The sequence below is a fragment of the Pempheris klunzingeri genome, chromosome 1, assembly GCF_042242105.1.
Source record: "Pempheris klunzingeri isolate RE-2024b chromosome 1, fPemKlu1.hap1, whole genome shotgun sequence".
Lineage (NCBI taxonomy): Eukaryota > Metazoa > Chordata > Actinopteri > Acropomatiformes > Pempheridae > Pempheris > Pempheris klunzingeri.
In genome coordinates, this window is record NC_092012.1 from 17,258,481 (window position 1) to 17,282,658 (window position 24,178).

At 46.5% G+C, this 24,178-nt stretch overlaps 1 protein-coding gene across 4 annotated transcripts in view; it reads right to left on the reverse strand.

The window, feature by feature from the left end:
- Window positions 1–24,178, reverse strand: part of gse1b (Gse1 coiled-coil protein b) — a 116,251-nt gene that overhangs the window by 3,182 nt on the left and 88,891 nt on the right. For 3 of the 4 annotated variants that reach the window (XM_070848947.1, XM_070848867.1, XM_070848785.1), the window contains exons 2-15: window positions 22,615–22,812; window positions 15,316–15,524; window positions 10,526–10,692; window positions 10,048–10,248; window positions 8,168–8,335; window positions 7,661–8,019; window positions 6,924–7,248; window positions 4,600–5,243; window positions 4,341–4,453; window positions 3,338–3,605; window positions 2,149–2,262; window positions 1,576–1,950; window positions 743–1,081; window positions 20–123 (exon numbers count right to left, since the gene is read on the reverse strand). In XM_070848947.1, coding sequence (XP_070705048.1) covers window positions 20–123; window positions 743–1,081; window positions 1,576–1,950; window positions 2,149–2,262; window positions 3,338–3,605; window positions 4,341–4,453; window positions 4,600–5,243; window positions 6,924–7,248; window positions 7,661–8,019; window positions 8,168–8,335; window positions 10,048–10,248; window positions 10,526–10,692; window positions 15,316–15,524; window positions 22,615–22,810 — 3,582 coding nt within the window. In that variant the 5' untranslated portion in view covers window positions 22,811–22,812. The remainder of the gene's footprint in view (window positions 1–19; window positions 124–742; window positions 1,082–1,575; window positions 1,951–2,148; window positions 2,263–3,337; window positions 3,606–4,340; window positions 4,454–4,599; window positions 5,244–6,923; window positions 7,249–7,660; window positions 8,020–8,167; window positions 8,336–10,047; window positions 10,249–10,525; window positions 10,693–15,315; window positions 15,525–22,614; window positions 22,813–24,178) is intronic. The other variant, XM_070849029.1, reaches the window with a different exon arrangement.

A 24,178-nucleotide genomic window follows, 5' to 3' on the forward strand; every position in this document is an offset into this window, starting at 1 on the left:
GTGTGTGTGCGCATCTTACCCCCATGCTATGAGACAGCTGCTCAGCAGTCAGACTGAGGTTGTAGTTCTGAGCTTCTAGTCTTCGACACTGGCTCTGCAACACTTGTCGCTCCAAACTTTGCTCTAGAGGACAACGCCGATATCAGAAAATATGTGGAGGAGAAATAACGAGAAGGCTGCAGGTTAGAAAAAAGAAGAAACCTCGGGGCAATGAACGCTGACCATGCATCTCAACAGCAGAAATTACAAGGCTACTTTACCACAAGCAACCATCACAGAGAAAAAGCTTCTTCATATGCATGTCATGGTTTAAAGATTATAAAACACACCAGTCAAATTCTGTGTTGTCTATTCAACTTCTGTTGACTGAATCCTGATTACATTTTTTTTGCACATGACTGAATTGCATAGCTCATCCCTCTCTCACCACTAGTGATGAAAGATCACTACAACAACTGATAGAAATTCAATCTATTCATATCTATTGACTTCAACCACCAAACACTGTTATGGCACAGTACTGCTTTAACATAAAAAATATTTTATCTCCCAACACATTTTGTCCGGGAATAAATGGAAAAACTAAATTATGAACCTATGCATTGTGACATCAATGGCTCTTACAGAGGTAGGGGGTTATGACACCTATGCATAATTTAGGGCAGAAGAGCCATACAAACAGCAGAGCTATGAAATGTTTCTGCAGCAGCATAATCACTGCATATTTGATGTAGCTCCTTACCTTCAACATATTCCTGATAAGCTTCAAATATAGATTCAATCCCCTGCCACTTGGAAGCAGGAGCCTCTTCTTCCTCCTCATCTTCTTCCTCCTCAGAGTCATCTGGACCAGACAGGTCCTCCCTCGTCCCCGAAGCCTCCCGGTGAGGGGCTACAGAGAAGTGCTGCCCGTTGGGCTGAGGGTGAGGGTTTGAGAGCGGATGGGGAAATGAGTGTGGGTTTAAGTGAGATTGTGAATGTGTCTGCAGCGGCCGGCCAGGGGTGCTCTGAAGCTCTGGAATGTTGTAGTGAACAGAGGACTCCTGGAGGTGGGACGACTCCGACATCCCCGTGGCCCCACCTAAAGGACGACACAGGAGAGAGGGGACAGTCCTCCATTGTTATTCATTTGAATAATGGTGAACAGTTTACTCCATTAATCTAGGTCTTGTTTACATTATCTGTTAATCTGCTGATTATTTTCTCAATTGACTGATTGTTTGGTATATAAAATGGCAGGAAATAGTGGAAAATGTCCATCATAACTTCCTAGACGTGGCAACGTGCAGCCTTATCAAAAGCGGAAGAAAACAAAACTTTAGTGCATTAAATGGGAAGATTTTCTTACCAAAAAATGACTCAATTTGGACTCTTGGTTGGACAAAACATACAATTTGAATGCAATTGCGATGGCAATTTATCACTATTTCCTGATATTTCCAGGAAAGATAATGATCCTATCTGGACTGCAGATTGTGCTGCTGTCTTACTGCTGACAGATGGTCTCCCTCGTCACTATGCTGTCCTGCTTCCCATTAGTGACACATCACACCATCATCAGTTTGTGCGGCTTACCTTTGTGTTTCTGCAGAGCCTTCTGAGTGGACTGAAGCACAGATTCATGAAACTGCTGGGCAAATTCCTCCGGGGTGAAGCTGTCCCAGGGTTTGGTGCGTCCATTGACACTGTGGGGGCCTTCCTTAGCCTGCAGGGGGAGTGGAGGCCGCAAGCTGTTGAGCAGGCTGGAGCTCCTCTTAGAAATCGGTCCCTCACTGGGCCCCCGGGCCTTGTCTGGGTAGACAGCTGGAGATGGGGGTTCCTTTGGTCTTAATGTGTCCCCAAGGGGTTTTGGATGGCCATTGGGGGACGCTGGGCAATGTGAGGAGGGGCTATGTGGTCTGACACTGTGGTGGTCTTCTGATTCACAGGGAGGCTGGGCAAATGCAGAATCTGCAATCATTTGAGCATGTATTAGTCATGATGAGGTCAAGATCCTCATTTCTACAGATGGAGTGCCGCAATTATAAATTGTAGTTACTTCAGATTCATCTCACCTCCAGATACGCTACATAAATGAATAAATACCACTCTAACCAAATACTTCGGGGAGAAAGTGTGCATGTTTATGTTCATTTCCATGTGTCTCACCAGAGATCTGTGCTGGAGGGCTCTTACACAGCGGATGAGGGGCATGTCTGATGGTATCCAAGGTTACGCTCTTTTCTTTAATTGCCTGGAGCAGCTCCACTACCCTTTCATTATCTAAGAGACAGAAAAAAAATCATAATGTATAAATCTTTGTAGCATTAGTCCTGTCTTTATGTATCTTATTTGCAATTTAATAAGCACCTATTTCTCCCGCTGTGTATCTCTGTGTGTGTGCGTGTGTAAAAGGAGGTTGAGTGTGGCCTGACAGCGTGGGAGGCTGTGCGCTGCCATCTGTAGGCAGCAAACAGTAAATCAAGAGGATTAGACGAGGATCACTGTAAGCCCACTGCTGCCACTCCCAATTCCTTGTCAGTATGTGTGTGTCTGTGTGTGTATGTGACAGCAAAACCAAACCAAACCTTAACAAGTCCACCTTTCTATACGATATAATAAATGCTGCACATAATATAGGGGTTTGAAGTTGACATATTCATTGTTTGACCCCTTTATGATTTCCTTCGAGGCCTGAGTCAAAATGTTAATGAGAGCGCAGTGCATGTAAAGCAGGCAGAGCTCAGCTGAAGTGAAGCGTCAGCAGGCTGCAGGGCCCACTGAGAATGACTACTACGTTCTAAAAGCTACAGTAAATGAGCATGCAGTCCATCTTCCCTTTGACATCTCATTTCAGCAGTGTAAAGAAGAAGAGACGTGGTATGCGTGATGGATAGGGATGTTTGTATGTCATGTAAAGGGCACTGGGTCAGTTCTGTGATGTAGTGGTTTCTAACTAGCTTACTGAGGCATACTGATGTGCGCTCTGCTGTGATTTGAGATGATGCTCCACTGTTTATTAATGCCAATAAAAACTATTTCCTTCACTCAATATTTTACCACTGAAAGCAGTGGAGTTAACCCTGGGAACACTTTAATAAAAAACAATAAAGGAACCATAGTTTATCTACTTAAGAATAGCTGAGAGGCATTATTACACAGAGTTAAGTCTTGTCTAACTCGAAGTTCTTTAAACTTAATTAAACAGAGACTCATATTTAGAGTAACTGACAGAATCACGGATATATATGTTTACCGTGGGTTTTCAGAGCAGCTTTAAACATGCCTGAGTAAATTAAAAGTGAAGTATAGCATCTGCTCCATAGACTGGGCTTAATCCATGTATAAGCTCCATTACCTTTCCTCTGCTGTACAGTGACATGGGATAGCCTGAACATGGTGAGGAACCGCTTCTTGTCCTCCAGCTCCGGTGCCTGGTCCATCTCCTCGGGGGTGAAGCGCGTGCTGAGTTGGGGTGGAGGAGGAGGAGTGCGTTTTGAGTGCAAGGCAGGTGGTGAGGGACTGCGCTCCCTGAGCATCCTTCTCCTCTTCCTTCTCTTCTGCTGCACCAGATCATCTCGTCGGCCCACCGTGGTCAGGCCAAACACTCCCAGGAAGTCCAATTTCTGTGCAGGAAGGCAGGGAAAAAAAAAATCTTAGTGCAATGTTTATGAGAGCTCATAGTACCGTACTACCCCACTAGAGCACTGCGCTCCCAGAATGCAGGCCTACTGGTGGTTCCCAACGTCTCTAAAAGTAGTGCAGGAGGCAGAGCCTTCAGCTATCAGGCTCCTCTCCTGTGGAACCTCCTTCCAGTTTGGGTTCGGGGGGCAGACACCCTCTCTACATGTAAGAGTAGACTAAAAACCTTCCTTTTTGACAAGGCATATAGTTAAGGGCTGGATCAGGCCTTAGACCAGCCCCTAGTTATGCTGCTATAGGCTCAGACTGCCGGGGGACTCCAATGGTGCACTGAGCTCTCTCTCTCTCTCTCTCTCTCTCCAACCTCAACCCAACGCGGACCCCTACAGAAGCCGCCCACATTGAGCCTGGGTCTGTTCGAGGTTTCTTCCCGTTAAAGGGGAGTTTTTCCTTGCCACTGTTGCTCAATATAATATCTGATGCTTGCTCATGTGGGAATTCTTGAATCCTTAATTTTGAATTCATGAATCGTTGGGTCTCTCTCTAATTAAAGAGTTTGGTCTAGACCTGCTCTTCATGTAAAGCGTCTTGAGATAACGCTGTTGTGAATTGGCGCTATATAAATAAAGATTGATTGATTGATTGATTGATTGATGAGTGCTTGTGTGTGCGTACATCATGGAAAGCACAGAACGTGTATGTGTTGCCAGGTGTTTTACCTCTGTGGAGTCATCCAGCTTGAGTGGGGGCTGCTCTGCTACTCTCCTGAGATGGGCTCTCACCTCCTCCTCATCACTCTCATCATATGAGTCATCCAGCTCATAGTAGTAACCTGCAGCAAACAAAGAGGTCACTACTGACACCCCACTTTTAAGATCCTTAAAAAGAAGCTGTCAGTTACAAAAAGCATGATATAGTCTATGATTTATGTATAGGAGTCCACGTTATCAGGTGCAACAGCGTGGCAGTGGTAAGTACCTTTCTCCTTGGCCTCCCTTCTCCTCTTTTCATCTAGGTCCAACTTGCTGACAGGCCTTCGGTGCTGCTGAAGGACCTCATCAAAGATCAGCATTGTGTCTGGACCCATCCCCAGTGTAGCTACCTGTCCCATCCCTGGCCCAGCGACCATTCCTAGCCCTTGTCCATGTCTACTGTGCCCTGAGTGCCCCTGGAGGCTCTTAAGTCCAGCATTGCTTTTCACTGTTCCCTCCAATTCATACTGGCTGGATAGGGACAGTGAGGCCCTCTGCTGGCTGAAGAAGGACTGGGTGGATTTCTCCAGATCAGCAAGGAATGTGCTGGGCTCCGGCAGGCCCGGAGGACCTCTCAGTTGGGGGTACTTCTCCATCCCTCCCCCTTCTCTCCTTCGTGCTCCATCTTCATATTTGGAGGGGCCTGGGGGCAGCCGACTGAGCTCATAGTGTCCCATCCCTGAGGGCTCGTGGTTACGTCTGGACTCTGAGGCCGTTTCTATGAGAGATGCAGGGTTCCACAGGGTGGTGGGAGGCGGGGGGTGGTGTTCACGTAGTGGCTGAGGAGGTTTGGGGGAGATGAGGGGTGGAGGGGCGCCTAAGTGAGGGTGGATGTCCCGGCTTCCTTGTTCATGGTGATTTGGTAAGGATCTGTAGAGACACAATGGACCAGGGGTCATGCTTATACCTATTAGAAATACAGTACATTACCAATATCTCTTCTAAAACTGATTAATAGTGTTTTCCAATCACACATGCAGTGCAGAGACACACCATAGTGCTTATATTTAGCTGTACATTTTATTTTATTTTATTTTTATTTTTTTTGTTGTATATACCTTATTTATATTACTTACTTGATACTGTTAGCAGTGTTACCGGGAAACAGAGACACAAGAATTTCACTGCCAGTGATTGCTTCATGTAACTGCTGAGCATGTGACAATAAAGTTTTTGAATCTTGAATCTTGAATATGCCTTGCCTATTTTCCTTCATTCCTGTCAGTATGTCTGTGCAAAGCAGTGTTATCAAGCCCAGACAGAGTAGCCCAGAGCAGAGTGAGGATGTGGCCAAGGCACAAATGTCCTCCAGATATACAGGCCTGCTTTTGATCTGTTAGGCCCTTGTAGTGTGGCACATAAGCACGCACAGACACAGAGGCAGAGAGCAAGTTCAAAGAGCAGCCTACTGTGGATGAGGCCAGGAGAAATGTTCTCCTGACAGGCAGGCAGTAAGGAAAGAAAATGACTGACATAAGAAGGGTAAGGAGCATGATGCATTGTCAGGAAGGGAATGACACTCAATGATGTGAGAGAAGAAGAATTTATATGTAAAGGCTGAACAAGAGTGGAGAGAAAGACTTGAAAAAGAATAACGGCATGGTGGTGGGAAAAAATGGCAACAGTGAGGAAGGAAGAAAGGCAGATGGCTGATGGACACTGTCTTGAGTGGCTTTCCAAATCAAACCTGGCAGGAGTGCACTCTGCATGACCAGTCAAATTATCTATGCCTTCTGTTTGTGTTTGTATTTCTGTGTGTTTGTGAGTGAGTACATGTGTGTGTGTGTGTGTGTGTTATCTGCAATCTGCAGCCTGTGAGCTGTGATTCTGCGATTATACCGTAGAGTTACTGATAGCAGACATGTGTATCTCTCTTGTCCTACCAGTTCAGCATTAACCACTACCTCACTTCTGAAACGCACACAACACCACAAACACAGGCACAGTCACAAAGGAGGGTAAGCAGGGGGCTTACGCTGTGCAAGGTTGAGAGGATTAGCCGAGAATTAGCCTTTGTGTATCTTTGCTGTCCCACTCGCTCCCTGTTTGAAACCCCTAGCCGCTACTCATGAAACAGCAGTCGCCAGGACCCCACTTTACACCCTACATCAACACCTACACATAGCTGCCTGTTTGCCTACATGTCAGGCCTGGAAGGAGGCATAGACAGAAATAGAGTAGACGTGATGCTTCTGACAGGGTTTATCTTTTTTCCTGTCCTGCCTGAAAACAAACTTCTAAAGCCTGCCAGCATCTGAGGCTTCAAAACACAGGCACAACTGTCCCTATCAGGCTAGGAGAAACAGACAGCCAGCCAAATACCCCAAAAATAGTGTTTGCACTGAATGCATGCATCCGTTTTGGTGTCACAGAGACACAGGAACTGCTTGTCTCTATCAGATAACATGAGCAAAACAACTCTGCAATCACCAAGTCCTGTGGAAATAAATACTGTCATGGCATGTGGTTGAAACATGTAAGTGGGTTTGAAATTTCTGCACTTGTTTGCTCGACTGCAGTGATGTCAGCCTTGTGTGTGTGCTGTCTCACCTGTGTGAGTCTGTCCTGTGTTCTTGTGCATCAGCTGGCCGGCCCAAGTCCAGGTGCTGCTCCAGAACCTGCTGGCGGAATTCAGACACCTGGTACTGTCGATCCTCTTTCTCCTGTCGCAGCTTGCGTTGCCGCGCCAACCACCTCTCCTCCTCATTGGTCCTTGGAGCGATCATTGAGGTCGGGAGCCCTGTTGGGCCGGGCCCCATGTAGATGCCGTGGCCTGAGACTAGACCAGGGACGGGATGATGTGATTGGACCATGGAAGAGTGGAGTCCCGGCGGAACTGATTTGGGAGCTGGAGGGGTGGGCTCTTTGGTTTTATCTGAGGAGGGACAAAGCTAGGTGTAAAACTTTCTCACTTCATTGATTATTTGTCTGGTTCACAAATTTAATGAGAAATGTCCATGACAAGTGTAGAAGAGCACAAGGTGACATCTTCTCGTTGCTTGTTTTTTTTCTGACCAACTGTCCAAAACCCCCAAATATTCAGTTATCATAGAAAAGTAAGTGAAGCAGTAAATGTCCATGATTGGATTGGCTGGAACCATTGAGTTTTTAAGCAAAAAACAATTAACTGATCAACATCAATTGCTGCAAATACGTCTTTCTATTAACTCATTGATTAATCAGTTAATTGTTTAGGTGTAGTTAATATAAAGTGTTTAGGGGGACATGTGTTTATTAGCAGTATGATTGTAGCTTAATGAAGCTACAGGTGCAGCATGTCCACATACCAGCCCGATTAGGGGTGAGTCTCTCAGGCTTGGTTCGGTCCTCCGGTCCCCTCATGGCATGGAACTCAGCCAGATAGTGGCTCTCCATGGCCTTGGACGCCTGCAGCTCCTTCTCCCTCAGCGCTCTCTCCCTCTGCCTCTCCAGTTCCTTCTCTCTTTCTCTCTCCTTCTCCCGTTCTCTCTCCCGCTCTCTTTCTCGCTCGCGCTCTCTCTCCCTCTCCAGCTCCTTCTCCCGCTCCCGTTCTCTCTCCCGCTCTTTCTCTCGCTCCACCTCGCGCTCCCTCTCTTTTTCACGCTCGCGTTCTCGTTCTCGTTCACGCTCCCTCTCTCGCTGCCGCAGCTCATCCTCCAGCTGAAGCCTGAAAAGCGAAGTGGACAGAGAACCAGGAGGAGAGAGGAAATGTCGGTGAAATTAGAAAAGACAATCCATAATCACGGCACACTGCTGAGATCTACTGTATGTATATCCTTGTGACTGTACCTATGGGTGAATTATGAGGACTTTACCTCTCAGACTGCAGTGCTGACAGCGAAGGGTGTGTGAAGTCCCCAGGGTAGCGGACCCCTGGTAGGTGCATGTGAACAGCAGAGGGGTGGATGGGAGTTAAAGCTCCCCCTGCCGGCAGCGAATAGAAAGGTGACCTCAAAGCAGAGAGGCAGAACGGGTCGTCCATCCTGGGAGAGAAGGATTGCAATAAGAAAAAGAAAAAAGAGAAAGGGAAGGAGTCAGTCTCCCTGTGTGACAGTGCAGCATTCACTTTCATTAACCTGTGTGCCTCCCAGAGAAGCGACATCACAGGGGCTTCCAGCTTTCAAGAAAGCAGCGCCTGTCAGCTAACCTCAATCACCACACAGCAGCTAGCAGGAGACGGCTGTGTGGTGATGCACAACTGTGTGTTTTTCTGTATGTGTGTGATATCCACTGCTCATCCCCTCATTACATCCATTACAGCGCAGTGTGTGATGGGTGCTGCAGTCCTCTGATCTTGCTGGGTTGACAGACCAGGGACATGCAGTGTGTGTGAAAGCACAAAGCAAGCTGGGTCCCTTTCGACACAACACTGGATCTTTTTACACAAAGATCCCGCAACATCACCGTAAAGACGACTCTCCATTAAAATCGGCTTTGCTTTTTTTACACTGAACCAAACAACGGTGGCATAATGCTTCCCCCACTGTGTGATTTTAGATAGCATGCTGCCGTACCAGCAAGAAAAGAGGCGTGACGTGTAACACAACAGCGTCGGCGTCTAGTGGTATCCCGTCCTGTTGCTTCACCCTTTTTACACAGATGCCAGTTTGGCTCTGTTGCTGTCACTGATGACGGCTTAAAGGCGAAGCAACAATGACTCCCCCATTCCATCTCACATAGATGGCAAGGCGGAATAATGGTGCAACATACCCGACTTGAAAAGGCAGCATATGAAAAGGCATAGCATACATCAAAAAATAAATGCAGTTGTAACAAATATTGCACAGATTTTCTGCTGCTGGCATTTTCTCTACATTAGCACTGGGCCATCACTCCTGTAAAGTACAAGACAAAAATACCTCTTTCTCGTTATGAGAGAATGGACAAACTACAGTGGTGAGCAGGATATTATCATATTCCACATGTATAAACAGCTAAAGAATTCTTTTGTGGCAATTTTCTCAAAGCATGCTTCAACAAGCTCTAGAATTTTATGGTTACTTGGCTCTCGTTGGCATGCTCATATTTTATCCGTAGATATAACCTAGCTTGGGTAAAGACATTGGCAATGGGCTATTAACTGGCTTGGTATAGAAAGATTCAAAATCAACTTTCATTACTAAAGTAGTTTGTGTGTCTCATATTGATAAGAAAAATAGGAGGGACCCATAGAAATCTTGAATTTTTTTTCATTAAGAGTTGCTCTGCAATTTAGTAAGCACTGAAGCATCACTACAGCACCTCTGAAGGTTGTAAGTGACATTACTATAGCCTTCGGTGATGTATATCTATTTTTAAATCAATCTCTTAAAAGCATTTTGACACAGCTGACCAGGATATTTTCAAGCGGTGGTTTCTTAACACTCGGTGCATCAAATATGCATTTGAGTTTGGTTATTTTGTATCTGTTATCTGTATTCTGGTCCTTTGCTGTTTACCTGGTATGTGATTTTTTTTTTTTAAGTCACGTCTCTCTGCAACTCTCTTAAACTCAGTGGAATCTGTTCCTGCAGTTAAATAAATATCCAAATAAAGAACATCAACAAAATATTCTACCTCTGGGAACAAAGTCAGCTATACACTAATGCGTTTACTGTTACAAATACTTAGCTCAGTCATATGCACTGGTTTGCACAATTTGCTCTCTGGGGAAATGGGCGCCAAGTCAACAAAACAAATTAACAGGGAGGCTTACCTGTATGGTGTGAAGGAAGGGTGGGGCAGGTAGCTGGGGTGGTAGTAGGCAGCTGCGGCAGCTGCAGTGGCAGGGTCCAGGCCCAAGGGTAAAGAGGGCATACGGAGGGCATCCTCAGTTGTGGCATAGGGCCGGAAACCACGGAGGTACTCTTCTGGTACAGGACCAGGGGGCACTGCATTAGGCAACTGTCTGGGCAGACTGAAGGCCAGAGAAGAGGTAGGGGCATGATAGAGAAAAGCCATGGTTAGTCTGATGTGTATGTGTTGGCTGCACACATACAAACTTGTGTTTTTCAGCACTTATGCCAAGAAGAAAATGTTTATACATCTGTTGCCGCTGTTTATTCCAGTGAGTTTAATAAACCTATGAATTATTGATCACACATTCATATCAAAGCTCGTAGAAACTTCATTTTAAATTGAAAACATGTAAACATGCAAATTGAGAGAAACAGGCAGAGCAAAGTGTTACGCACTTGAGGGGCTGGAAACGTGAATCCTGCATGACAGCACCGGGGGTAAGACCAAAGGCATAGGGGTTTCCCAGGAGGTGGGCAGGGACTGAGGGGCCACCCTTTTCCTGGGGGAGGGTCCCCTCTGCACCCAGACGTTCCCTGCTGGCCCCACGAGGCCCCGAGTCAGCCTGAAGAGAGATACAGAGAGAGAGTCTTAGTCATTGTTCGTGAGGACCTGTGACCGTCACGGTTGTCAATGCTTGTGGAGCCCATCCCGTGAGGGGAGAGACAGGGAAAGAATAGCCCTGTTTATGGTGCAGAAGACTCCCTCCCTCTCTGTACCTACCTCAGGCACTTTTATCCACTTTCTCACACAAAACACATCCCTGTAAAAATAGACGGATCAACATTTCTCTGTGGGGAATATATGGCAAAATGAAGAAAGCAAGCAGAGAGTGGTAAAAATTGTCCTCGCTGTATTTCTCTAATTGTAAACAAGACATGTCATCCCCAAGATCGATGAGGATGTGGTAATGGTAGTGGTACAGCAGCAGTTCTCTACAGAGATGATGACTTTGATCTTGGCAAAGTGTTAGTGTGTGCACATAACTTACACACTGTACAGTCTACAGGCAAGATAACAGAGTCCAAAAAGCAACATCCCTCTGCATCTGTTTCTCTTTCACTTTCGTCCCTCTTCTCTTTCACCTCCCTCTCTCCCTTTGGCAGCAAGCCTGGTCTCACTTATCCAATCCCACAACAAACACACACACACACTCAGCAGGCACATACACCGTTTCAGAGCTACAAAGACAACCTGCTGTGGGAGTGGGAGTGCATTTTCTGAAGCTTTGGTTTCCCTCTGCCTACATGTGCAATCACAGAACAGAGAAACTTACAACCCTTGTAAGCCGAACAAGGAAATAGTTTAGGGAGGGATATACAGATGAGGAGGATTTTCACAGGGGTGGTGGAGCAGTGATCTCATCTCGTGCGAAGCAAGACTTCAAGTTTAAGCTGGCAAGGGAACAACAAGAAAGAACAGAAAGAGGGAAGAGAGGAAATATAGAGATGAAGACATAAAGGAGAAGGCAGTTCTTGCCCCTCTAAATTAACCTCTGGTCTCCCTGGGATTAGAGCGAGACCCTACAGCAGCACTGTCCTCTCTCTCACTACTGCCTCTGATAAAATAAATCCAATTTACGGAGCCATTACCTCCACATCCTGTTCTGCAGTCACTGACCCAGGCTGACACTGATGTGCTAACATCCAATCTTTAATGCCCCTAATGTTTTGACTACCCACATTCCCTTTTGTTTCTTAGACACCCCTACTTTCCAGCAGTTTAATGTTACTGTTTGCTCCTTGTTGTTTGCTGCGCTTCACTAAACAGAAAGGCACTCTGCTCCCTTAAACCTCCCGTCCCTGTAAACCCCCGCCCCACCTCCATCCTGTCAAAGCTTTATGGGCACAGGGAGAAGGTGGGATGTTCCCTCCCAATCAGCAGCCAACTGGAAAAGTGGTTCATATATGTCAAAAGAAGTCAATATCAGATAATGGCATGGGAGCTGCAAGATACCACGCTCTCTGCCTGCACTTTCTCCATCTTTTTCTATAAAGGTCTTTTTTTCTTTATCTGTCCAATACCACCCATAGCTGCTGGGTGGCTGTCTGGAAGTCTTAGCACTCATGACATTTGTAGCAGGTAAGCATTTATTCACATGTATTTTACTTCTTTCTTCACGCACTTGCAGATCTATTTCTCAGGTCCCTCTTGAGTATCATAAAGACGTACCACAGCAGGTACAATTTTCTGGTGAGTAACGCCTTGCCAGTAATGTGCCATAAAACAGGAAGAACTGTTTTCTGTCACACTGTCAATTTATCAATTGCTATAATGACAGTAATGACAGCTTTGCTAAAAAGTGATCTGTGTTTAGTAACGCTGTCATAACTGCTTGACTAGCATCACTGATGTTACAAGTAGATGTAATTTTTTATATATGTTTATTGTGTCACATATGACGAATGGGCAACACCCTAATATGCATGTCCCAGCACATTTGTATACCACAATGTAACCACACATGAAACTGCAGCATCACAAAGTGACCAAATGAGAAAACGAAAGATCTAGTTAAACCAAACAACACTCCATTGACCCTTGTGCTGACTTAATGGTGGTGGTGGTATAGCTGTTTTCCAACGGTGGCTTCCGTCTTCTGATTTTACTTAATTTAATTAATAATTAATACTGTCACTAAAAACCAGCAAGCCCATCTTACATGTGAGATAATCAAAACCCTGTTTGTAAATGAGAATTCATACATATGGCTGCCATGCTGCATGCACTACTTTCTGCCTGTGTTGAGTCCCTGTTTTTCTATATGTGCATGCACAGCTGTAGAAAAACATGCAAAGGCACAGGGGTCACAGATCAGCACCCTGAAAAAGCACACACACACAATGTAAAAGACAGAATATTCCATCCCCATTAGAGAAACACCTTAGTCACTCAGGAACCTACACATTCAACTAGCCATCCCGTTTTGACCTATCAACCTGCCAAAAAAGGCCTCTATTCTCAAACACACACGATTCACCATCAACGTGCCATATACACAGTACAGAGCACAAATACAAGCACTCAGACTCAAAGACACATCCATTAACAGCCATCTTCCTCTGTGTGAGCCAGGCCCCTGTAACCCCCAGCGAGGGTGGGAGACCCCGCGCATTGTAGAGCGCTCGTTTACGCCTCTCAGATGGAGCCATGAATCCAAATTGCCAATTAAAAAGCAATTACAGGCAGCAGCGGGAGCAGACTCCTGCAGTCATTAAAGCAAAATGCCAACACACCAAGCCCTCCCTCCTTTGCTGCCTTGCCTATCACCCCCCCCCTGAAAGACAGACTCATATCTCAGCCAGAGAGACACTAATCAACCCTTCTAACACACAGAAAGCAGGACACACGGATGTATACAAAGCAGCAAACAAGGTTTTCTTGGATGCTTTACAGGGGATCCAGAGAACAGACTGCTGCCTCTGAATGTAACCATTTTCTCTGTATTCCTACTGCCTCTATCAAAATCTCCTTTTTGTCTTAAAATCTTCATGTCTGGCTGTTTCTGTGCCCTTGTCATTGTTCGCATTGCTTTGTTTGAACACCATGCTATTCCTGTTGTGTGGAAAAACACAGGACCCAAAAGAAAATCTGGCTTAAAACCTGAATAATAGTAGGCACAGAGAAGAAGATGTGGATAAGGGCATAAGGGCAAGGTAAAAATTGGCAGAGGGTCAATTGTTCTTCCCTGATGCACCCCTCCTGATCAGCAACTAGAAATGGAAGCAAAGCTCCAGACAGAATCATCTTTGTTTAAGAGGAACGTTCTGATGGAGTGCATGTATGTGCGTGTTCTTTACCGCCCTGTGGCTTTTTGTTACCACTGAGTTATATGTGTTCACTGAAGCGGCACCGCAGAAACAGGGGAGATGCTATGACGCCAGCTTTCATGACGCATCCCCGCTGCTGTCCCCCTAACCTCTACCCCCTCGTCCCAACCTCTTGTCCACATCACCTCCCTTAACCTCCTCATTCTTTGGCTGGGTGGCCCCGAGCTGCTGAAGGCCCCACAAACCAGTGACACGACCTTTTCAATTTGAGCTTGACCTCTTACACACACACACACAACCACCTTGCATAAGCATACAAATGCGTGCATGCAAACACACACACAGGATTAGCTACAATATATGGCTGTGTAGATGGGAATGGAGGGTGCTTCTTTCCCTTTATTTCTTACTCTGTTATTTAAAACTTGCTGTGCTGAACAAATGGAAAGAGGGGTGACGTCATTGAGAGATCCACTGTCTCTCCAGCCCCTCCCAGCTCTGTTTGACCTTTGAACTGTGGAAGGGTCATTTTGTAAAAACTAAAGCTACAGAGGGTGAGGGTTAGGGGGGTTGTCCAGTGGAGAGGACAATAGTTTGAATACTACCACACACTGCTGGATGGCTGACTGACCTCCTCACTCACCCTTCGCTGTCTCCCTTCTCTCTGTCTCCGGGGGGAACCATCAAAGTGTCTCAGAGAGTTTCCGCATGTTGCAGAGTGCTGTTCATAACCGTGTGCTTGGCCTCGACTATTAGCCCTGAGCTGAGATAAGAAGGCTTAAAGCAAGGCCATAATCCATAATCCACTCCTTATCAAAGCAAGCAGCTCTCCCTCTCTCTCACTCTTTCCCCTCTCCCCCACTACGTAACAGTGAGCGGGTGTCAGGGTGACGAGGTGGAGGATGCACTTGACTGCTTCTATGAAGAGGGTGAGGCTGGAGGTGGGGTTGGGAGGCTAAAGGAGGTGGACTTGGGAGGGGCTGGTCCAAGGGCAAGAGGGCTAAGTGGGAGGGGTGCTGGGGGGGCACAGATGTTAGCTGCCGTTGAGGCTGTCACCTCGATGTCCCAATGGCAGCTGGCATTGTTTAACGCATGGAGCCATTGAGGGGCAGGGGGGCGGGTGGGGGTGGGGGGTTAGTGGGGGTGCCTGCTATGTCACACATACATATGTCAAATATGTACTGCCACATTATGGGTTACAGGCCATCTATAAAATCTGTTAATCCCTCAAGAGACTGTCTGTGTGCATGTTTGTGCCAGCACCAAAGCTGAAGAATGAGAACATTTGAATGTTGTTTTAACAGCCAGAAAAGAGACAGAGGGGAGAATACAAAGAGAAAAAATACACCGAAATGATCAGAAATTCCAGACAGAACAAGCTCAAGGTCAGTGTGAGGTGTGTTTGACTGTGGCTTTACCTGGCGTCCTTCGTTCCTCCAGAGGCCGTTGCTAGTCTTTGTTGGAGCAATGGTGACTACAGGTGGAGTATTTGGCACACTGTGACCTGTTGGGGGAACCAGTACAGGCCCTGGACCGAGGGGACCCCTCTTGGGTGTACTGACTGGAGAGCTGTGGTTGGTGGCTGGGGAGGACACTGGAGAGGACTCACTGCTGATGGAAGATGCGGCTAGAGAAAGACAGAGACAAATGGCATAAATACAGTGGAGGAACACGAGACAAGCTGGTCTGAGTTTTGCTTGATTAATAAATAGGCGAATGAAACAACAGTATGATCATGTAGCTCCTTCAGTGGGGAATAAAAGGGAGCTGCAGTGCTACAATAGCAACAGATAATGTACACACACACACACACACAGAAGGCCAGATGGATGGCCCCAGGCCTCTATTATGAAGTGACAGTGATCAGGATGAGCAGCCCTGTGAGAGTCACACAGCCTTGACATGGAGGACACACACACAGATACACACATACACACACACACACACACACACACACACACACTGCTTGGGAGTGAACAGCCATACTGAATGTATATACAGTCAGTGGCGCTTGCAGCCACACACAGAACTCCCCCCTCCACCGCACGCACACACAGCAGGTGGTGAAAAGCTGGCCCAATGAGCTTCTCTGCTGCGCTGTAGCTGTGCCACATTAACAAAGCCCTCGAGGGAAACCCTGTAGCGCAGGGTCACGGTCTGGTCACATGCCTTGCTTTCCACACATCTCGCTTTCCCTCTCTCTCTGGTTCCACAGCTCTCATATGATATGCTCCCGTTCACATACATCTATCACTGCGATTTTATCTTTCCGACCTCATCTTTACCTCTCCTCCGTACGGGCTTCACTCTCTGTTCATCTCAACTGTGTTCAGTCAGTGACTTTTCCCTTCTGTCTTTTTTTTTTATTCTTCTGTCTTACTTTCATTTTTCCTTTGCACTCTCCTGTGCTTTAACTGGTGTGCCGTCTCTACATTTCCTCTCATTTCTTTCCTCTTCTCCCAGTCTCTGCCTCTTCTTCTGACAGTACAGTGCGCTGGATGTCTCCTCTCCTTAGAGTAAGCGCAGCATTACACAGTCAAACTGGGTCACAACCCTCTCAATGGGACACACTCTTTGGTGCTGAGGCAGGGACAGCAGGAGATGTGCGCTTAATTGTGTGCGTGTGCAGGTGGTGTGTTTTTGTGCATCAACATGCAGAGAAAGAAAAAGCAGCTGAAACCTCAGGCCAGTTTCAGGTCTACTTCCTCTTCAATTATCACCATCTGAACAAAAACCACAGATCTCTTCCCAACCGCCATTTCTTCCCTGCTTCGGTTTCCGTGGCAACATAACCTAACAGACAACATCAGCTTAAGGTAGGTGCGGTCAGAATATTGACTGACTTTAAAAACCTCATTCTAACTAATACCAGTAAATAATGAAAAGAATCAATAAAGGTAGGAGGTGAGTCTGAAAATCTATATACGAGTGGTAGTAGGGGCAGGGGTGTGTGTGAAAGAGTGGAGAAAGAGCAAGAAGAAAAAGATGTGTGTGGAAAAGATGGTGTTGATACATGCAAGGTGAGACATGAAAATGAAAAATGATAGGAGATGGGAGGTGATTGGGCAAAAAAAAACAGCAAGTGAGAGTGCAAAAGAGGTGCGAGGTGAGGTGGAGAGATGGAGAGGAGAGCAGAGCAGAGAGATATGGGGTGCAGATGGGTGAGTGGGTTGCGGGGATGGGGGATATTTGGGGCTGGGGATGTGGGGGGGGGGGGCATATCTTGTCTGCACAATGGCAATTAGTGGCTTAATCCTCCCCTCCCCTCACCTCAGAGAGCCATTACTCTCCTGTGCAAGACTAGGCCAATCAATAGCAGCCCACTCAGCCTGGGGAATGGAGCTACACTTCATACAGCTCTAGTGTCACAGCCTATTCACTCACCACACACACTCACAACATGCATACTCAAGGATGGGGGAACAAATAAGGCTGGAGGGAGGGATGAGGTAGGGAGGGGGGGGGGGGGTTGTGATCACAGTGATTCTGAACTGCTAAGCAACAGACCTCTACTTCTCTCACCACCACCACCACCACCCTCTCTCTCTCTCTCTCTCTCTCTCTCTTGCCATCTCCTCCTCTTCCTCCTCCTCTCCCATGTAGAGGCAAAGCAGACTGGAGAACAGGCAGGGCAGACTAAATAATTAAGAGAGCAGGAAGAGAAGCAGGTGAGGGGAAGAGGGAAATAAAAGAGACAAGGGCTGTCTACCAATGGATTTATTCTCTACTTGCCGCTTGCACAATCTGTGTACACTTCTAGCCGTCTTTGCTTGACACGTATACACACACAAAAAACACAAACAGCTATTATTCCTGTATCATTCCCTCCTCCTCCTCCTCCTCTTTAACAACACCCCACGCAGCCACCACCCGCCCACCACCTCTTCATACACCCCAATTTCTTTTGCTTCAGTTTTTCAAACACAGACACTGCCAACCTCAACGCACGATTTTCATAAACACATTATAGCTGGTAAGGACTTGTGGAAATGAGAGTGAGAGAGTGGTTACATATTTGCATGTGTGCATCTATGTGGATATATGTTGAACTTCCTGTTTAAACCACAGAAAGTCATGTGTGTCCATAAGCCTCTTTCCTTCATCAAGCCTCCATCCCTCCTCCAAGATTTCCCCTTGTCCATTTTCAACCCTGCTGCTCCAATTTCCATTCCAATCTCTTTCTTCGTCCCTCCCTCACATCATAGTGCCACTGATAGGATAAAAATCATATGAGGCATGTGATTGGCACCAAGCTGGTGTCATCTCTGTCATATGCGCCTCCCCTTTCATCTATACAGACAGAAGATGGCCATATATGCTGGCCCTGTAGGGAGCTATGGGGGGTGGAGGAGGAGGAGGAGGACGAATGAAGCACAGCCTTCATCCCCAGGGTCTAAAATAGGCTCATCAGCTCTCAACCTGCACTTCATTAGTTGTACTGATTGTCACTTGCTTGGTGTGCAGGGGTGTGTGTGTGTGTGTTGTGCGGTGATGGGTTGAGGGGAGAGAGGGACAGGGGAGGTAGAGACAGAAGTAAAGAGCAAGAAAAAGAGAGAAAGAAATCAAGCACTGTCTCAGTCCCAAGCTGTGTGTGATTAATGTGAAGCTCCTTTCTCTATCGCCTCCTCTATTACCAGTCCCACTCTTCCAGACTGCCTCCACACTTGACCGCTCAAGCTGAGCCACACATGCGCACAAACAAACACAAAAGATACAACCAACAGCAGCAACAAACAAACAAACCAAGCTGCAATCAGAGGTTGTGGCCAAGTTTCCCTGCATAGATGGCACCCTTTACTTCAGCCACTGACCCAATCAGAAAGGCCAAAAAAGTCACCACAGCTCTTCAGCAAGTTCTTTCACTCAAGGAGTACAGCAGGCATAGTAGTGAATCCCATTGGATCACTAAGCCTTGATAGAAAGACAACACTGCACAAAAATGGCTTAGTGGTGCCAAATAGCCCCTACCAATTCTCTGCACCTCCACCACCGCCACCTCTGCCAAAAAAGCCAAGCATCGACAGCTCCAAACCTGCCAGACAGAAGGTGCTCTCCTCCACCCCGCCAACACACCCACCCAACCCCACCACACACTGCCTCCTGCACCCGCCTCCATCCCAGCATGCATTACAACAACATCAGCACTTAATTAAACAGTCCATTTCACACCTGGTGTGCATAGCAGTGCCCAGCCAACCCTGCATCCATATGCCACCCCACCAGCACCCACTAGCACAAGCCTCAACACGTGCACTCTAACACACACACACACACACACAATGACCAGTGATGCACACAAACACCACACACACCTGCTACTACAGTCTTGGCCACGCACTGACAACACACCACAAAGCCTGTAATCTGCATCACTGAGTGGGGGGAGGGGAGAAGCACACTGTGTGTGTTTCTGTGCCAGAGAGGAAAAGAAAGACAGTACAAGATGGCGGATGGAAATAAGAGGAGCAATCCTCTGTGCCTTCTGCTGACTGTACAAACTGTATATTATGCTTAAATGCTGCTTTGCTAGTGAACAGAGTCACGAGAGGTGCAAGGCTGCTGTGTATGGGGGGGTGGAGAGCAAATGAGCTTGTATGTGAGTGTTTCAGGGACAGTCACAGCCTGAAGGGTTTTGCCTTCGAGAAACACACAGACACAGACACAGACACAGACACACACACACACACACACACACACACACAGCACAGTGAGGCTGTATGAGCTCCAGGCAGGCTCCAGATGGAGAGGTCAGAGACACACTGCCCTGCTGTCCCAGCATGCTCTGGGCTCCCAGAAACAAGGGGAGCCTCCGGCCACACACATACACACATGCACAAACACACGCGCACATGTACAGATACTCACAACCAAACACTTCAGGTTTTCACAAATCTACTAATTACTTCCAATTCCTAATTTTTCCAGCCAATTCACTCCGTCTATCTTGTACACCTTTATTCTTCCTCTCTTCATTCTCTCTCCAGGCAGTCTACTACAGTTGGTATGAATGCAGTCATGACATTCTGGTAGTGTGTATGTGTGAAAGGAAACAACTGAGAGGATTAAACCCAGGTCTGCCTAATTAATCAGATATCAGCAGGCCTGCCTTTTTGTGGCACTGTGTTATCTGTGTCTGTGTGCGTTGGGTGTTCGTGCGCACATGTGAGTGTGTTCATACGAGTGTTCATGGGATGAGTGTGTCCTTTACGCTGCTCTGATACTCATTATCCATCACCTCCCCTCTTCAGCACAGCACAGTGCATGGAGCCATTCATTATACTCGCCACAGACAAGTGACAACGTATGTGTCTGTGTGTGTGTGTGTGTGTGTGTGTGTGTGTGTGTCACGCGTATGGGTGTGTGTATAAACAGCCGTGTTCAGGGTCTGAAATCAGTTCAGCAGTGATACTAGTGCTCAAGCTTAACTAATTCCTCTAGGCCTTAGGACAGTGAGTCATGGCACCTCATATATACTGCACTACTCACCTCAAAGCATCAACCAGAGGGTGAAAGACACAGGGAGAGAGAGAGAGAAGGGTTGAGTCAAAGTAGCTAATGAAAGGACAACAGGCTGCAGCATGCTAAGAAATCACAAGGCTTACACAGTTGCAAAGACAACTGTTTGCATGTGTGGGGGTGTTTGGGTGTGTGTGTTGCCTATAAATACAGGCTCTGCAGACAGAGAGGTGACTGGAGCTCCAGGGGCTACATGCCTCTCTGCCCACCCTGGAGCCAAAGCTCCCAGTTCGGGCAGAGTTTCCCCTTATGCCTAACGGCTGACTCACCCAGACGTCACAGCCTACACCAGCCAGGCAGCACAGTCAGCAGGCCTCAAAAATAACAAAGGGGCTTTTTTGTGCTTTTAATAAAAAGATGGTAGAGCTTAATCAGACAGGATCTGGTGTGTTTGTATGACAAAGACACAGTCAGGAGCTCTCTGCCTTAGTAGGTTGTGAATTACAAATAGAACGAACACACTTATTCTCACCTCACAACACAATGATAAATAAAAAGCAGAGGTTATTAAAATGATTAAAAAAGGAGAAAAGGAGCATGTAATCCTTGTGTTCTCCAGCTGCAACTGACAAAAAGGGGATAAGCAGCAAAGATGGAAAATTTCTAATAAAAAACAGAGTCCACAATAAAATGAACAGGCAGGACTGAACTCTGGGAGAGGATTTTTCTTTTTGAGAGAGACAGAGCGAGAAAGTAATGGGGCTGGCATGCAAGGTTGAGGGAGTGAAGAGAGATGAAGGGGAGAAGGATTGAGAGTGAGGTGAGGAGAGGTTGGGGCTGAGCGCTCTCTTTCTGTGTGTGGGTAATAAATCATTTGCAGGGTTCTGGGTCCCAGGCTGCAGTGGGCTGGGGAGCAAGGTGTCCAGGGACAGCCAGAAAGGAGGGGACCATCTGATTTAAGAGCCAGAGCAAGGGTGGACAGCTGGGGTAGCTGGGCCTCTCCGGAGCCAAGGCATAGAGCAACACATACATATGCACACACACATGTACACACCCTCGATAAAGTTGAATCTGACTGCTCAGTAGATTATGCTTTGTACGGTCGTTTGCGTGTTTGTGTAACTACGAGACACTTGACACGTGGGTTTGGAAAATACTTGCATGTACTATGTACATTTTAGAGGCCAGCTTTACATTTACCAAACATACAGAAAGCAGTAACAACACAAGAAACCCACAAACCCCTCCCTGAGCACCTACACAAAACCATTTACATGCATCTTCAACAAGCTGGGTTCAAACTTGAAGGGATAGTTCAGTAAGACATAAGGATAGCTATTACCTCGTACTGCGTAAGGTCATACGACATAAGGTCGTATGAGTTAATAACCAGTAATTCAACCACCTGATGCTTATTCCACGTTAATACAATCAAAGGATAGAGCTCTGGGAGATGGGAATTCACTGATGTGTTCTGTGTGTGTCGGCACCGACAATGATGAATGTATGAAGGGGAGTTCAAACATTGTGATACACACATTGACAAGCACACCCAAGCGTACATGCACTCATAACCAGCACATTATGTGGGTCAGCTAGAGTAGCTCCTCTTCATCCAAGTATCTCAAGGGACACTAACTAATTCAATCCTGTGAGGCTATCGTCCCACTGCTATTAGCAGTTCTGCACTAAGCTACATAAACTGGGCATGGCACAGACACACCTATATGACGCCCCCGCACACAAAAAGATATAATGTACTCGACCAGACACATACAAGGTACAGAACACATAATTCATCAGGTTTACAGCTTAAGGGTCAAGGGGCTGGCTATAACAACACGTTTAACTTTTATTATGGTGGGAAACAGAATAGGGGAATAGGGTCATGGTTTGAAATTATCACAATATTTTCAGCAAGACTAAAACGTATTGAGAGAATATTAATCCAGTAAACCATAACCTCTAAGCTGATTTTTTAATCTTTCAAAACATTTTAATGCGGTTAAAATGAATCGTAACACTTGATTCCACTGCCAAATGACTGTTCGCACTAACAGCCACAACAGAAAACACAGACAAGAAAACGCTTGCACAACATGTGCACATCTACCTATAAATTCACACTGGTTAAATGCAAACAGAGGGATTGTTACCACTTTCTTCAATAATTAGACAGCCAAAATGCTGCCATCCTGCGGACTTAAATTTGACAGTGTCGTGAGCGCCAAAGCCCTGTTGTACACAGTGTGTGGCTTTACCTCGAGGTTCTTCAGCCTGTTTAGCCAGTTTACGGAGGGCTGCAGCGAATCCAGAGTGAGCAGATTGGGTAGCCGGGCTTCCATTAGCTACAATGGAGCCGTTGAGAGGCGACGGGGTGAGGGGGCTGACCGTCGCCGTGGTACGGGTCGCCGTGGAGATCATTCCTAACGATGGTGACTTTGGCTCATGGCTCATGCCTACAGAAGGTCAAAAGGGAGGAGAAGGGGAAAGTATTAATAATCAGTACTGCATTCAGATGAACGAACCAACAGAAAACTTGAGTTATGAGACCGGGCATCATTAAAAATACCCTCAGCCCTTGATACAAACACATATATTGAAAAAATATGTGAGAGGCAAGCAGACAAATATATGCGACCAGAGTATGGCACGTAGCTGTTTCCTTGGACACGGAGACAGTCGGGGCAGAGAGTGGTGCTGTGTATCTGTTTGTGACAGCTGGGGTGGATGGGGATTGGTGGTGTGAGGGGCAGAGGGGCTTTGGTTGTATAGCTTTGGGTCAGAGGTGAGAGGTTAGGAGGACAGGTCACTCTTTCCTTGCTCAAAGAGCTCCAGTCTGGCTGTGTGTCTGCCAGAGGTCCATGGTCACAGAGTTTACACAACGCCCCTACTGAGCATGCTCCAGCACTGCCAGGGTGATTTTATTTCTTGGTGGAAGTATATTAATAATACCGTATGTTAACAAATTCGCAACTCGCTGACTCCCTCACACAACTATCACTTAAGAAAAAGTGTTCCATTCATCTTGTGCTTGATCCAATTAATGGTGCCAGAGAGGTGCTATTAAGATCCTTCTGTAATCAGGAAGGAAGAGAACCACAACAACACCGTAAGAGGACATACAAAAAAACTACCAGCTGGATGTTTCTGAATTTTAACGAATGAGTTTATTAGTTAATTTGGGGATTTCTTGAATCAAGGGTTCAGAGACTCGCACACCTTTAAAAGCATAAACTTCCAGTTTCACTGCGGAAATGGTGATTTGTTAGTATCATGTCTCTCTAGCCCCAGCTTTCTCTGAGCTCTGCGGTGGCAGTGGGAGGGGGGTGAGACGGCTGTCCCTTTCCTTCCTGTGTATGTGTGTTGAAAGGTGACACCGTGTTGACAGGCCCTTGGTCAGTGGAATCCCTAAATACCAGAACGGCGTGTGATAGCTGTACGTGCTCAGGCAAAACACACACACCTACAGGGCGTGTGTGTGGCTCGGAGGACAGTGTAAGTTCAGACTAGCATAGTTTGTGCGCGGCAGAGGTATTAACTGTCACACCAAAACACACACACACACACACGCGCTGGGGATTGTTAGGAATCCTCCTTAAATCACAGTTGAAAGTAAATTTCCTGCTGATAGGAGAACTTGTAAGACAACGACATGCTCACTGAAATAAATACAATAAAATAAAAGCTGCTTTCTAACAATATATCAATAGCACAATTAGATACGCAGAAGTTATATTTGGGTTTACCCTAGAGGCTGAGAGGACTATAAAAAGATCATGTTCCCTGCTGGAGGAGAGCAGTGTGTGTGTGTGTGTGTGTGTG